This window comes from Carcharhinus amblyrhynchos, chromosome 4 (genome assembly GCF_965287045.1).
Source record: "Carcharhinus amblyrhynchos chromosome 4, sCarAmb.v2.hapA, whole genome shotgun sequence".
Lineage (NCBI taxonomy): Eukaryota > Metazoa > Chordata > Chondrichthyes > Carcharhiniformes > Carcharhinidae > Carcharhinus > Carcharhinus amblyrhynchos.
Window position 1 is genome coordinate 33540592 of NC_137327.1, and position 14219 is coordinate 33554810.

The window sequence follows — 14219 nt, forward strand, 5'->3', positions numbered from 1 at the left end:
TAGTACTCAGCATAAGAAAAGGCCATTGGATGCATTCTTATCCATGAATACAGTTTTTGGTTTTCATAAATGCAGGCAGCTATGTAACACACACCTCTCTAACACTCCACTGCTCTTTGTATGAAGGGAGCACTATACCAATGAAATACTTATTTTTGTTTTTCTATAAATTCCATATTGTACATTTAAATGCAAATTTATAATTTCCTTTTCAATACATGTTTTCATAAAGCAGTTCTGGATATTTTTCTGTTAAAAGGTGCTGTATAAATGTAAGTTGTTGAACACAAATTTGTTTACAAAACTATATTTACTCACTATGATAGTGTCTGTTGCAAATGCACTACACTTATAATCAGGCATTATTGCTTTATGACATGCTGATTTTTTACCTGTAACAATGCTCAATGGCCAGAGTTGATGAGCCCACCTGGTTAAAGCAAGCATGCCTCAGGATCCCAAAGTTCTGATGCAAGCTGAACATGTCCACTGCTTGAACTACCACACTACAAATACACAGCTTTCCATTTAAGTTTTCTATGACTAGAATATTCTCCGAGTGTCACTCTGGTCTGTTGCAATCCATCAATTTTCGTCTCTTAATGTCTCAGCTTCTGTTACAGCTCTTTTTTAATGCCATTCAAAAAAAATTGCTTCTTTTTTTCTTAATATTATCCCCATTAAGTGTGATTGTGAACCATTGTGAAAAATTACTGATTTGCAATTTGCCTTCAAGAGCAGGAAGAAAGAAGACAAACTGAGAATAGAAATGGTCTTCAGTTAATTTTAAACATAGAAAAGGAGCTGGCATTGATGTGACTGTAGAAGAATGGCAGAGCATGGTGCTTGTGCTCGTGTGAGAGATTGTATTGATTGATGCAAATACACTGTAACAATGACATTATACTACCTTAATTTAGTCAGGTCATTAAGTTTATCAATTCACAAAAATGCTTGACTAATTTTATCCAACTATATAGAGATTAGAAAAAGTAGCCAATCATCGTTCTCCGGAGCATTGAACCTGGTGGCTGTGGCGAGTGACTGATTTGAATTAAAAACCGCTTTTTTCCTCTACTTCCGGTTCTCGGGGCTTGTTAGAGTGTAGTTTACTTCCGTACCGGAAGTTAGGCCAGGGGATTGTCGTTAAGGGGGAGCGGGGGGTATAAATCGGATACTCACCCGGGGGCCCACCTCATTGTTCTCCGGAGCATTGAACCTGGTAGCTGTGGCTGTGGTGAGTGACTGATTTGAATTAAAAACCACTTTTTTCCTCTACTTCCGGTTCTCGGGGCTTGTTAGAGTGTAGTTTACTTCCGTACCGGAAGTTAGGCCAGGGGATTGTCGTTAAGGGGGAGCGGGGGGTATAAAAAAGGGGTAGCAGCATAGAGCGGGCAGCGTCGGAAGCGGGCAGCAGAGTGAGTGGGAACTGAGTGAGAAGGGCTTTGGCTCGCTGGGCTTTGGCTTGCTGGGCTTAGAGAAGGTGAGTGACAGATTTTTACCTTTGGGCACTTACAGGAGGTTGGGACATGGTAGGGAATATAGGGAGGAATGTAAGTTGCATCCGGTGCCACATGTGGGAGTTCCTGGTGGTGTCACGTGTCCCCAAGGTACACATCTGCAGTAAATGTTTAGAACTGCAGCGATTGAGGGCCCGGGTCAGGCAACTCGAGTGACGGCTGGAAGATGCGTTTCTAGTCAGGGAGAACGAGGAGATAATGGCTGGGAACCATGAGCAGGAGGAGGTCTCAAGGGCTGAAGAGAAGGGAGGATGGACGACGGTTAGGAGGGGAAAGAGGAAGAAGAAGAGTAGTCAGGGTCCCCCGGCCTCCCCGGAGCCCCCCCAAGGTTCGTCGGCAGGGGCACAGAAAAATAGGAAGGAAGGGGAGACTGACTTAGAGGGACAGAAGGGGGCTGGAAGGTGATAGTGGTAGGAGATGGGAGGGTCCGAGGGATTGATAGGAGGTTCTGTGGGCAGGGGCGCGACTCCAGGATGGTGGTCTGCCTCCCTGGAGCAGGGGTAAAGGATATAATGGAAAGGGTAGAGGGAATTTTGAAAGGGGAGGGGACCCAGGCAGAGGTCATAGTACACGTAGGGGAGGGGGACATAGGAAGGAGGAGTAGGGGAGAGGTCCGTAGGCAATTTAGGGAGTTGGGGGCCAAACTAAAGAGCAGGACCTCCAGGGTGGCACTGTCTGGGTTGCTGCCCAGTACGAGCAGGGCTAAGAATGACGAGATCATGCAGTTGAATGCATGGTTGAGGGACTGGTGTAGGGTAGAGGGGTTTACTTTTGTGGATCACTGGGAGGTGTTTAGGAGAGAAAGGCAATTGTACAGGAGGGGTGGGGAGGATTTGAACGGGAGGGGGACTAGTGTCTTAGCGGGGAGGTTAGCTGGGGTGTTCAGGAATGATTTAAACTAATAGGGAGGGGGGGTGGGGAGGTGGCTGGGAGAGAGTCGGGTGAAAGGAAAATTATAAGGGAGAAGGTGGTTCTGAGGGACACTTGTGGGTTGAACTGTGTCTGTTTCAATGCTAGGAGTGTGGCAGGGAAAACGGATGAGCTTAGGGCCTTGATGTTTGTGAGGCAGTTAGATGTGGTGGCTGTAACGGAGACGTGGTTACGGGAAGGGCAGGACTGGCAGCTGAATGTTCCTGGGTACAAGTGTTTTAGGTGTGACAGAGGAGGGTTGAAGAGAGGTGGAGGGGTGGCACTGTTAGTCAAGGAAAACGTCACAGTAGTGCAGAGGGAGGACGATATGGAAGAGATAGGGATTGAGTCAGTGTGGGTGGAGTTGAGGAATAAAAAGGGAGAGATCACATTGCTAGGGGTGTACTATAGGCCACCCAACAGCCCAAAGTCAGTGGAGGAAGGCATTTGCAGGGGCATTTTGGACAGGTGCAGGAAGAATAGAGTGGTTGTAGTGGGTGATTTTAATTTTCCCGGAGTGAATTGGAGGGCGCCTAGAGCTGGGGGTACGGAGGGAGAGGAGTTTGTGAAATGTGTTATGGAAGGGTCGCTAGAACAGTATGTAACTAGCCCGACTAGGGGAGGGGCTATACTGGATTTAGTGTTGGGAAACGAGCCGGGGCAGGTGGGTGAGAAAGAGGTAGGCGAACATGTGGCGAACAGTGACCACAAGTCCGTCTACTTTAGGATAAAAATGGAAAGGGACGAGTGCCGTCCAAACGGGAGTGTGCTGAACTGGGGAAAGGTGAGCTATGGCAGGATTAGGAGGGAGCTGCAGCAAACTGATTGGGAGGGACTGTTAGCTGGCAAGTCCACGGTTGGCAAGTGGGAGGCTTTTAGGGACAAAATGAAATGGTTGCAGGGAAGGTATGTTCCGGTTAAGCGAAAGGATGGGAAAGTTAGGATTAGAGAGCCGTGGATTACGGGGGATATTGAAGACTTGGTCAGGAAGAAGAGGGAGGCGTATGTTAGGTCAAAACAAATGGGTACGGAGAGTGCGCTGGAGGAATATAGAGAGAGTAGGAGGGAGCTAAAAAGGGGAATTAGAAGGGCGAAGAGAGGGCATGAGATGGCTTTGGCTGGTAGGATTAAGGAAAATCCAAAGGCATTTTATTCCTATATTAGAGGCAAGAGAGTAGTTAGAGGGAAAATTGGTCCTCTTAGGGACAAGAGTGGAGAGTTGTGTATTGAGTCGGAGGGAATGGGGGAGCTCCTGAATGAATACTTTGCATCGGTATTCACGGAGGGGAGGGGTTTGGAATCGTGCGGTCTCTTGGAGGGAGCGGAGGTTCAGTTGCAGGATATAGTTATTACGAGAGAGGAAGTGCTAGGGCTTTTAGGTAGCGTAAGGACGGATAAAGCTCCGGGGCCTGATGGTATTTATCCCAGGCTGCTTAGGGAGGCGAAAGATGAAATTGCTGGGCCTCTGGCGCACATCTTTGTCTCTTCTTTGGACACAGGTGAGGTCCCAGAAGACTGGAGGGTAGCAAATGTGGTCCCGTTGTTCAAAAAAGGTAGTAGGGATAACCCTGGGAATTATAGACCGGTGAGTTTGACGTCGGTGGTAGGGAAGTTAATGGAAAAAATACTTAGGGGTAGGATGTATGAGCATTTGGAGCGTTGCGATCTGATTAGGGATAGGCAACATGGCTTTGTTAGATGGAGGTCTTGCCTTACGAATCTGGTGGAATTCTTTGAGGAGGTGACAAAAACGGTTGACGATGGGAGAGCCGTTGATGTCATCTATATGGATTTCAGTAAGGCGTTTGACAAAGTCCCTCACGGTAGGCTGGTAGAAAAGGTTAAGGCGCGTGGGATACGAGGCCAGGTAGCTAGGTGGATTGAGAACTGGCTGGGAAATAGGAGACAGAGGGTAGTTGTGGAGGGGAGCTTGTCGGGCTGGAGGCCAGTGACCAGTGGTGTGCCACAGGGCTCAGTACTGGGACCTCTCCTCTTTGTAGTCTACATAAATGACTTGGAAGAGGGCGTAGGTGGTGTGATCAGCAAGTTTGCTGATGACACCAAGATGGCAGGGTTGGCGGGTACAGAACTGGATTGTCAGGTGATACAACAGGATATAGATAGGTTGGTGCAGTGGGCAGATAGGTGGCAGATGGCATTTAATCCTGACAAATGCGAGGTGATGCATTTTGGACGGAATAATGCAGAGAGGAGCTATGTGATAAAAGGTAGGCCGATTAGGAGTATAGACATACAGAGGGACCTGGGAGTGCAGGTTCACAAATCCATGAAGGTTGCGTCACAAGTGGAGAAGGTTGTTAGGAAGGCTTATGGGATGTTAGCCTTTATAGGAAGGGGCATAGAGTATAAAAGCTGCCGTCTAATACTTCAGTTGTACAGAACGTTGGTTAGACCGCATTTGGAGTACTGCGTCCAGTTCTGGTCACCTTACTACCGGAAGGACGTGGAGTCTCTGGAAAGGGTGCAGAGGAGGTTTACCAGGATGTTGCCTGGCATGGGGGGACTGGGTTACGAGGAGAGATTGAAGAAACTGGGACTATTCTCCTTGGAAAGACGGAGATTGAGAGGGGACATGATAGAAGTATATAAGATACTGAAGGGAATAGATAGAGTTAATAGTGAGAGACTGCTCCCTAGACTGGGTACAAACACGAGAGGTCATCATTTAAGGGTGAGGGGGGAGAGGTATAATTTGGAGGTGAGAAGAAGGTTCTTTACGCAGAGAGTTGTGGGGGTCTGGAACGCGCTACCGAGTAGGGTGGTGGAGGCAGGAACGTTGGACTCGTTTAAGATGCAGTTAGATAGGCACATGAGTGAAACGAGAATGGAGGGATATGGTAGGGGCTATTAAATAGGGTTAAACCTCGGGAGACACCGGAAGGGCAGGCTGTAAGATTAATATTTTTGTCTTTATTCCACAGGTGGAGGTCCACCTCGTGTCAAACGAGGGGCATGCACACGGCGGGTCATGCGTGGGCTGCTCTTGGAAGTTCCAGGAGTGGCCTAGTACTTCATGTCGGTGTGTGTGCTTGATCCTGGACCGTAGACGGGCGCCGCAACAGCTCAGTGACTAGCACTGCTGGCTGTGCAGACACATGGATTTGGGCCTGTGTCTGTGGGAGTTTGCACATTCTCCCTGTGGTTGCGTGGGTTTCCTCCGGGCGCTCCGGTTTCCTCCCACACCCCAAAGATGTGCTCTTAGGCTAATCGGTTTTTACCAAATTGACACTATTTCTTCCCTGAATCTGACTGAGTAGGGTTCCATTCGTAGACATGCAGGGTAGAATAGGTGTAGGGTGATGCGGCGGCGCGGGCTCGTTGGGCCGAAGGGCCTGTTTCCCGTGCTGGGTTGTTCTTTGTATCTATCTTTTCTTTAAAAACTTAAATTTATTTCATTCTGACTGACCATTATTTTCAAGATCGGTAAGTCATATGTAATTTTGCTAAATGGCCTGAGGTTAGACCTTGGAAACTGTAGTATTTACAGACCCACTGAAGTAAATGTTAGCCCCTCTTCTACTCCCATGTACTTGAGAAGACAAGGGCATTCTGGGCCTCAAAAGTGCCCAACTTAACATCTACCGGCACTCAATACATGATCAAATTTTTCATTTCCTGGTCAGAAAAACAGTCTGCCACAACAAGGCCCTCCATTTGAAAGTCAATTGAACTGTCAAAACTCTCCTTAAGCAGGTAACTAACATAAGTAGCAATAATAATTAATAAAAATCAGGGTGATAATTCAATTAAAACATTTCAAAAAGGATTCAATGTGGTAAACACTACTAGGCCTATGAAGGCACACAGATACTTATTTTTAAGTTAGCTGCTAGTTTTTTTTTAAATGATGCATTACATAAAGTGTGGAGAATAAGCAGAGGCATGAAAGCCCATATTTTGCTTCAAATAAGGTACACCAAATACTACAAGTCAGAGGAGTAAAAATTTGTTGGTTTGCATATTATTTTTGAACTAATGCAAATCTTCCCATAGCAGGTGAGGACATTAATACTGTTAAGAGGTTAATTTTTCATTTATTTAATCAAATAAAAGTTACTCAAAACTACAACTAATTCTGGCAAATTTAGTAATTCGCCAGTTTAAATAAACTAATCTTGAATCATAAATATTACCTGCATTTTTTCAATTTCTACAGTTGGCAATTGGTCTTCTTGAAAGTGCAACTGATTGTGAAAACTATTAACAAGATATGGAAAGTATATATCCATTGCAAGAGGTCTACCACAACTGAAGTTAGCCTTTTGAACTGCCAGCAATTTTCATATGATGTTTCCCAGAATACAAGCCCAAATGATTATCAACACATCAGCTTTTAGAATGCTTATTTTATAATTTAGCAACAATTTTTTTTCTGATAGTGAGAACAAAACCTAACTTGCTGCTGAACCTACAGTTTCAAAGAAGTCTGGGATGCTATCTTTTGGTTGATAAAGATGACAGCAAATGTCCAATTAGATACATTCATCTTAAGCAATACTTATTTTATGAATTCATATAAATGATATACCATTTCTAAAATAAACAAAGTTGATAGGCAATCTATATGTAAGTTAATAACTTTTCCGAGAAGGGTGAAGAAAGTATTAAGGGTTTTAAGTTAGACTGCAACCCAAAAGCAGGTCTACACGCTATCAATAAAAGTAATAAATTGCAACCGGACAATCTAGAGGCAATATTTGAACAAGCAATTCACTGTTCAAATTTGGTGCTTTCTTACTGCGAGATTGGCTTGAAAATTTACAATTTTGCAATATATGCAAAAATTAGAAGTAGCTATATTTAGTACAAAAATGATCATGAGAAAATATATTAAACGGCCAGATAAATTGTAATTTAAGATGCTTAGAATGAATTACATTTCAACTGGTTATCATTTGTACAATTTCTAAAGTTACTATTAGCAGTTTCAGAGTTGAATAATTTTACTCAACACATGACAAGCATGCTACTTCATTTTCGGGCTCAATGTAAAACAATAAGGGATTCAAACAAGATCAGTTTGAAGAACCCTCTACCTTTTGTCATTCCTTGACTTGTAGATCGATGTATTATTTACACCATTTTCTGTTTTAAGTCTCATTTATATAGCTTAAACTTTACATAATTATACCAAAAAGGAATAAAAGTTTATTGACTTAGTTGACCTGAATGGTCAGCAGGTAAATGCAGTACTCAATGGCCAGAAATTGCTACATTGGTCCTCCCAAAAAGGTCAGCAATACTTGTTGTACAAATGTGCTCTGGGATGGCTAGCTCAGTAAGGTAGTGAACTACTGGAAGATATCAAAAGGTAAGAAGAACTAGTGTGAACAGAAACTCCTGGTCATTATATTTGATACAGTAATCCTAAAACATTTTGGAGAAGCGATATGTGGATATTTCCATCATCCTCCAAAGTTTCCATTTTGTTTTTCTTTCCACGTATAGATATTAATTTTTTTAAAATTCCCAGTGGATAAATCCTTGCCCCCAAAGAATTACTCTATTATTTTTGGTGTCTGGTGAAGCGCACCACAACATTGCTATGACTTAAGAGAAAACCAAGAAGGCAGCAGAACTGATGACCGTTGCAGTTTTAATTAACCAGCAATAAGATAACTTTTTTTTAAGCATTCCAATATTTTGACAAGCAGAGTTATGAAACTATTTTCCATCCATCAAGGCAAATTAGGAAGGGGTGGCAGGAAGAAATAACTTGTATTATTTTTTGGACAAAACAAGCTAGCTAATAGAGCTCAAATGATGCTATTCATTATATAGACATGCATATTCAAATACAGATTAAGACAGAAAATACTTACTCCAGTACTAGTGGTTCATCCAAAAAACTGTGATTTAAAGTGGTATAAAATTTTTGATCTGAGAAAGAAAAACAATTAAATTACATACAACTAGCAATTGGAAAACTCTTATGCATTTTAACATGATGTACTAGAAATGAACAATTATACAAGTATGTAATGGTATAAAATCAGAAAGTTAAAATTAATTATAATGCTCCACTGCCATAATAGGTACAGTGATATTCTATGGATCCCTAATAACATCAGTGGTTCAGTAGTATTATTTCTCAAGATTTTAGAACTTTCTTTCATTTATTTTACAAAGTGAAGTTATTATTCTAATTAAACAAAAAACAGGTCTGGCAGCCAGGAACTGAAATGAAATGATGACTATGTAATCTGTTTTATTAATGCTGACTAAGAAAAATATTGCCAATAAGTCAGAAAGCCACAGCTTCATGTTCCACTAGACATGAGTAAAAACAAAATCGAGGAGGACACATTGTGCAGTACTGAGTGAATGCTTTACTATTACAGCTTCTTTCTTTTGCTTGAGATATTAAATCAAGGTCCAATCAATGCTCTTAGGTAGATGGGAGAGATCCCCTTGGCCTATTTTGAAGAACAGTGAGGGAATCTCCTTAGTGTTTCAATCAATATTTTTCATGCTGTTGTAAGAAAAATTAGAACAATAATTCCATTTCTAAATGAAAGTGAAGCTGAAAAAGAAGGATGCTATTGGAAGAAAATTCTTTATATTTCTAATTTCTTAAGAAATGAGTTTGGGTGGCATGCTGACACAGTGGTTAGCGCTGCTACCTCAGTGCCATGGACCTAGGTTCAATTCCAGCCTTGGATGACTGCCTGTGGGGATTTTGCAATTCTCCTAGTGTCTGTGTGGGTTTTCTCTAGGTGCTCCGGTTTTCTCCCACATCCAAAGATGTGTAGGTTAGGTGGATTAGTTGTGGTAAATGCATGGTATTATGGGGATAGGGTAGGAGGTAAAGTGCTTTTTCACAAAGTTGTTGCAACCTCAATGAGCCAATTGACCTCCTTCAGCACTTTAGGGGTATTATGATTATTCACCTTGCTTCTTCCCCATCCGACCACTGTTGAGTTATTCAATGGTGGCATAATTTCAACAGAACTATGTCAAACTATGTTTGGTCTGTTGCATATTTGGGTCAGTTTGTGTGTAAAGATTACAATAATATTGGGCCTGAACTTGCTTGGTGTGGCAATGACAAATCAGTTTGCCACTCTGTGCCCAATTACTTATTTTAATCTTTCTCCCCAGCCTATCTCGTCTCACCTTACAACTTAGGTTGGGTGAGATCTAGTGCAGTGCGTCCCCATGGCCCTGCATCGTAATGCAGCCTCAGTAAAAGAGGAGGCTATGCCCCCTTTTTTTTGAAAAACAGCTGCTAGCTGCTGTAAATCATTTAATTTTAAAGTCTAGTGAATCAAAAGTTTCTTGACAGATGAGGGAGTAGTTAAGAGTGTGAGATAAATGAATAAGATTAAAGGGGATGGGAGGACCACAGATTGAATGGCGAGAGAGGAGATAGGGCATCAGCTGCGGGATGAGGGAGGGGATTGGAGGTCAGGGGATAAAAGGGATTGGTCAGGAGAGTGGTTGGATTGGGTTGGGCTGGTGGAGTGGAGAAGGGCATTAAGAGAGAGAAAAAAAAATCAGGTACTACGATCTGGGGGGTCTGTGAGAGATAATGGGAAACCTTAGGGCGTTGGTGGTGTAGAGCTACCTCCCATGGGGAGTGGTAGCTGAGGATTATGCAGACCCCCTACAGGGTAAGGGAGAATCCCATGAGGGGATTGGTCCAACTTCCTCTGGCTAACTATTGGCACAACTCAGTCAAAACCATCTGTAATTTGCAATTAAGATCACATTTTTGGATGGTTCCAAATGCAGGGCAATTGCTCAAAGAAAGTTTGCACTTTTGGTCAATTGCCATGCAAATCTTACCTGGAACACCAAAATGGAATTCCCCAGCACATCTTTGGGACATCACTGGGGAGCTCAGAAGTTGAGGCCCATTATTTTGAAAAAGTAAGCCTACTGCAAATTCAAAGTTGCTTAATTCATATTAATTTGAATAACAGACATTTCTAGCACTCAATTCTTACTTTGGCGTGCAATGTTCATTGCTTAGCTTGAAATATTAGCCTGGATCCGCTACAAAGCTGAACTCATCAGATTGCCATTTCACTTGAACATTCCCTCTACCTGGATGAAGCTCTGCATTTCTTACCGAATCTTCTCAGTTTAGTTTTACCAGAAATCATCAGGACACAACATTGCAGCAGTGTAATCGGGGGGGAAGGCACAACATGTCCACTTTTTACAGCACAAGCTACCATCAGGTAAATTTAAAGATCTACCATGAATGTTGGTGAATGGGTAACTGGATAAATGAGTGAATGGATAGGGTAGTCAACATGGATGAGGTGGACAGAGTGCGTGATTGAGTAGGAGTGGGGCTAGTCAGGTCAGGTGCAGGGTAGTCAGGTATTTGTGGGTGATCAGGTGGGGTCATCAAGTCAATCAATGTACTTGGGGATGGGGTTGGTCAGGTGGGACTGAAGGGCCAATGTGACTAGGGAAGGTGGATCAGTTGTGCAGTTACCCAGCAGTTAAACTTGGTTTCTTCTGTCCCACATTTTGAGTAACTATTTGGGTAAGTTCATGGAATTGTCCGAAGGAGGACTCTCGCTCAGCGTCGTAAGCATTCATGGGCAGTCCCAGAGAGAAGAGAATTATTCATCAGATATTCAAATTCCTAGACAATTGCCCCAGAGGTCAGTGCATCAGGACTTCCAAAGGGTCCTGACACCTTAGATCGCGTTACCAACAACCCGGAGATCGGAAGATTTGGGCCATTACATAATTCAGTTTTTTAGCCCAATTCCTATTCGAGGTATACTACAAAAATGTGTTTTTAGAGAATTTCATAATGGGTAGACCTTCCTCATATCAGTCTTTTTCTCTAAGCAAACAGAAAGACATGTGAAGGGTTCATATTGGAACAATGGTATAATTTTGACAAAATAAAATCGAGTATATTTAGTAATAAGCACAAATTTACCCAATGTTTGATTATTTCCCCAGAAGATAACAATGGTTGTGTTGTCTTTGACATTCTTAGATTGAAGACTAAGAAGGACATCCATTTGCGAGTCTCCATCATAGTCACCTGGCACCACATTGGTAATCAGTACATCACTAAAAGAAATAAAGGACAAAACAGTTATTTCATCGACTACTGTGCTTTAAAAATATATAAAAGCAAGTGGTGCAATGAAAAATAGGTACTCACTTCCACTGTAGCACGACTTTTGGCTTTGGTTTAAAATAGGGTGCCTTTACATCAGCCAACAAGATTATTAATTGATTTTCTAAAAAAAAAGAGAATTTAAGAGAGCTGAGCACAATTGGACATCGTGCAATAATTAACACATCACAATGGAATAGGATTTTTTAAATTAAAAGCTGTTCTATATAACAGCTTAACCTACAAGATTGTCAAAATGATACAAGCAGCAGGACTATGACAGTTTTCTATGCCCCTTATATTCTGCGTAATGCCGATTCTTGATGGTGAGGGGATGTGATGGCCTAGTGGTATTATCACTAGACTCTTAATCCAGAAACTCAGCTAACGTTCTGGGGACCCAGGTTCAAATTCTACCACAGCAGATGATGGACTTAATAAAAAGCTGGAATTAAAAATCTACCAATGACCATGAAACCATTGTCAACTGTCAGAAAAAGCCCATGTGGTATATCCTTTAGAGAAGGAAATCTGCTGTCCTTAACTGGTCTGGTCTACATGTGACTCCAGAGCCACACAAAGTGATTGATTCTTAACTGCCCACTGAAATGGCCAAGCAAGCCACTCAGTTTCAAGGGCAACCAGGGTCGGGCAACGAATGCCATAAAGAATAAAGGAATTGTTATAAGATTATACATAAATTTAACTAGTGAAACTGGTTAGTCCTAGAAGATTCTTATACAATCATACAGTGCAGATGAGGCCCTTCAGCACATCAAGTCTGCACCAACATATTAGTAACACCTGAACTCCCACCTTATCCCACCTGCCAGCACTTGGCCCATAGCCCTGAATGTTATGATGCGTCAAGTGCTCATCCAGATACCTTTCAATGGTTGGGAGGCAACCTGCCTCTACCACCCTCCCAAGCAGCACATTCCAGACTGTCACCACCCTCTGGGTAAAAAAGTCTTTCCTCCCATCCCCCTAAACCTCCTTTGTTAAAGGGAGGTCATACCTGACACCTTGAACTTATGTCCCCTCATGACAGCCCCTATAACTAAGTGGAGCAGTTGCCCCTTATCCACTCTGTCCATGTCTCTCAATCTTGGACACTTCAATCAGGTCACCCCTCAGTCTTTACAGCTCCAACGAAAACAATTCAAGCCTCAAGCTCTCTTCATAACTTAAATATTCCATCCCAGGCAGCATCCCAGCGAATCTCCTCTGCACCTCCTCCAATGCAATCACACCTTTCTGATAATGTAGCAACCAGAAATGCACACAGGACTTCAGCTGTGGCCTCACCAAAGTTCTATACAACTCCAACATGACTTCCCTGCTTTTGTAATCTATGCCATGATTGATAAAGGCAAGTGTCTCATTTGCTTTTTTCACCGCCCTACTAACATGCCCTTCCACTTTCAGAGATCTGTGGACAAACACCCCAAGGTCCCTTTGTTCCAAAAACTTTGAGTGTCCTGCCATTCACTGAATACCTTCTTGTCAAATTACTCCTTCCAAAGTGTATCACCTCACACTTTTCAGGGTTAAATTCCATCTGTCACTTATCTATCCATTTGACCATTCCAACCATTTCTTTTTGTAGCTCAAGACGCTCCACCTCACTGTTAACCACCAATCCAAGCCTCAACCTCTCTTCATAACTTAAACATTCCATCCCAGGCAGCATCCCAGTGAGTCTCCTCTGCACCTCCTCCAATGTAATCACATCTTTCCGATAATGTGGTGACCAGAAACGCACACAGTATTTCAGCTGTGGCCTCACCAAAGTTCTATGCAAGCTTACTAATCCTACCCTCCACATAGTCAGCAATGTCATTTATATACTATAAGGGGCCAAACACAGATCCCTGTGGTACACCACTGGACACTGGGTTCCAGTCACTGTCATCATCCTCTGTTTCCTACAACTGAGCCAATTTTGAATCCACTTGATCAAATTACCCTGTGAATTTACCTTCCTTACAAGTCTCCCATGTGGGACCTTATCAAAAGCTTTGCTGAAATCTACATAAACTACATCAACTGGTCTACCCACCTGCTCACCTCCTCAAAAAATTCAATCAAATGCGACAGGCATGACTTCCCTTTGACAAAGCCATGCTGACTACCTCTGATCAAGCTTTGCCTCTCCAAGTGGAGATAGAGGTTCTCCTTCCGAAGTTTGTCTCATAGTTCCCCTACCGCTGACGTGAGACTCATTGGTCTGTAGTCCCTTCTTAAATAGCAGAATCACATTAGCTGTTCTCCAGTCATCTGGCACTTCCCCCATGGCCAGAGAAGAATTTAAAATTTGTGTCAAAGCCCCTGAACTCTCCTCCCTTGCCTCCCACAACAGCCTAGGGCACAATTCATCTGGACTGGAGATTTACCCACTTTTAAGGCTGCCAACACCTCCAACACCTTGTCCTTCTCTATGTCAATTTGCTCAGGAATCTCAGAGTCTCTCTCTGTGAATTACACAGCATCATCCTCATTCTCCTGGGTGAAGACAGATGTGAAGTATTCATTCAACACTCTACCAATGTCCTCTGGCTCCACCCTTGGTCCTGAATGGGCCCCACACTGGCCCTGTTATCTTCTCCCCATTAACATACTTTTACTAGCCAGAGCTTTCTCATACTCCTCTTTGCATTTTTAAGTTCCACCCT

At 42.9% G+C, this 14219-nt stretch overlaps 1 protein-coding gene across 1 annotated transcript in view; it reads right to left on the reverse strand.

The window, feature by feature from the left end:
- The window catches only part of itfg1 (integrin alpha FG-GAP repeat containing 1), a 289515-nt gene that overhangs the window by 259829 nt on the left and 15467 nt on the right, over positions 1–14219 (reverse strand). The window contains exons 2-4 of the mRNA XM_080186953.1: positions 11590–11668; positions 11359–11495; positions 8273–8330 (exon numbers count right to left, since the gene is read on the reverse strand). Of these exons, the coding sequence (XP_080043079.1) occupies positions 8273–8330; positions 11359–11495; positions 11590–11668 (274 nt within the window). The remainder of the gene's footprint in view (positions 1–8272; positions 8331–11358; positions 11496–11589; positions 11669–14219) is intronic.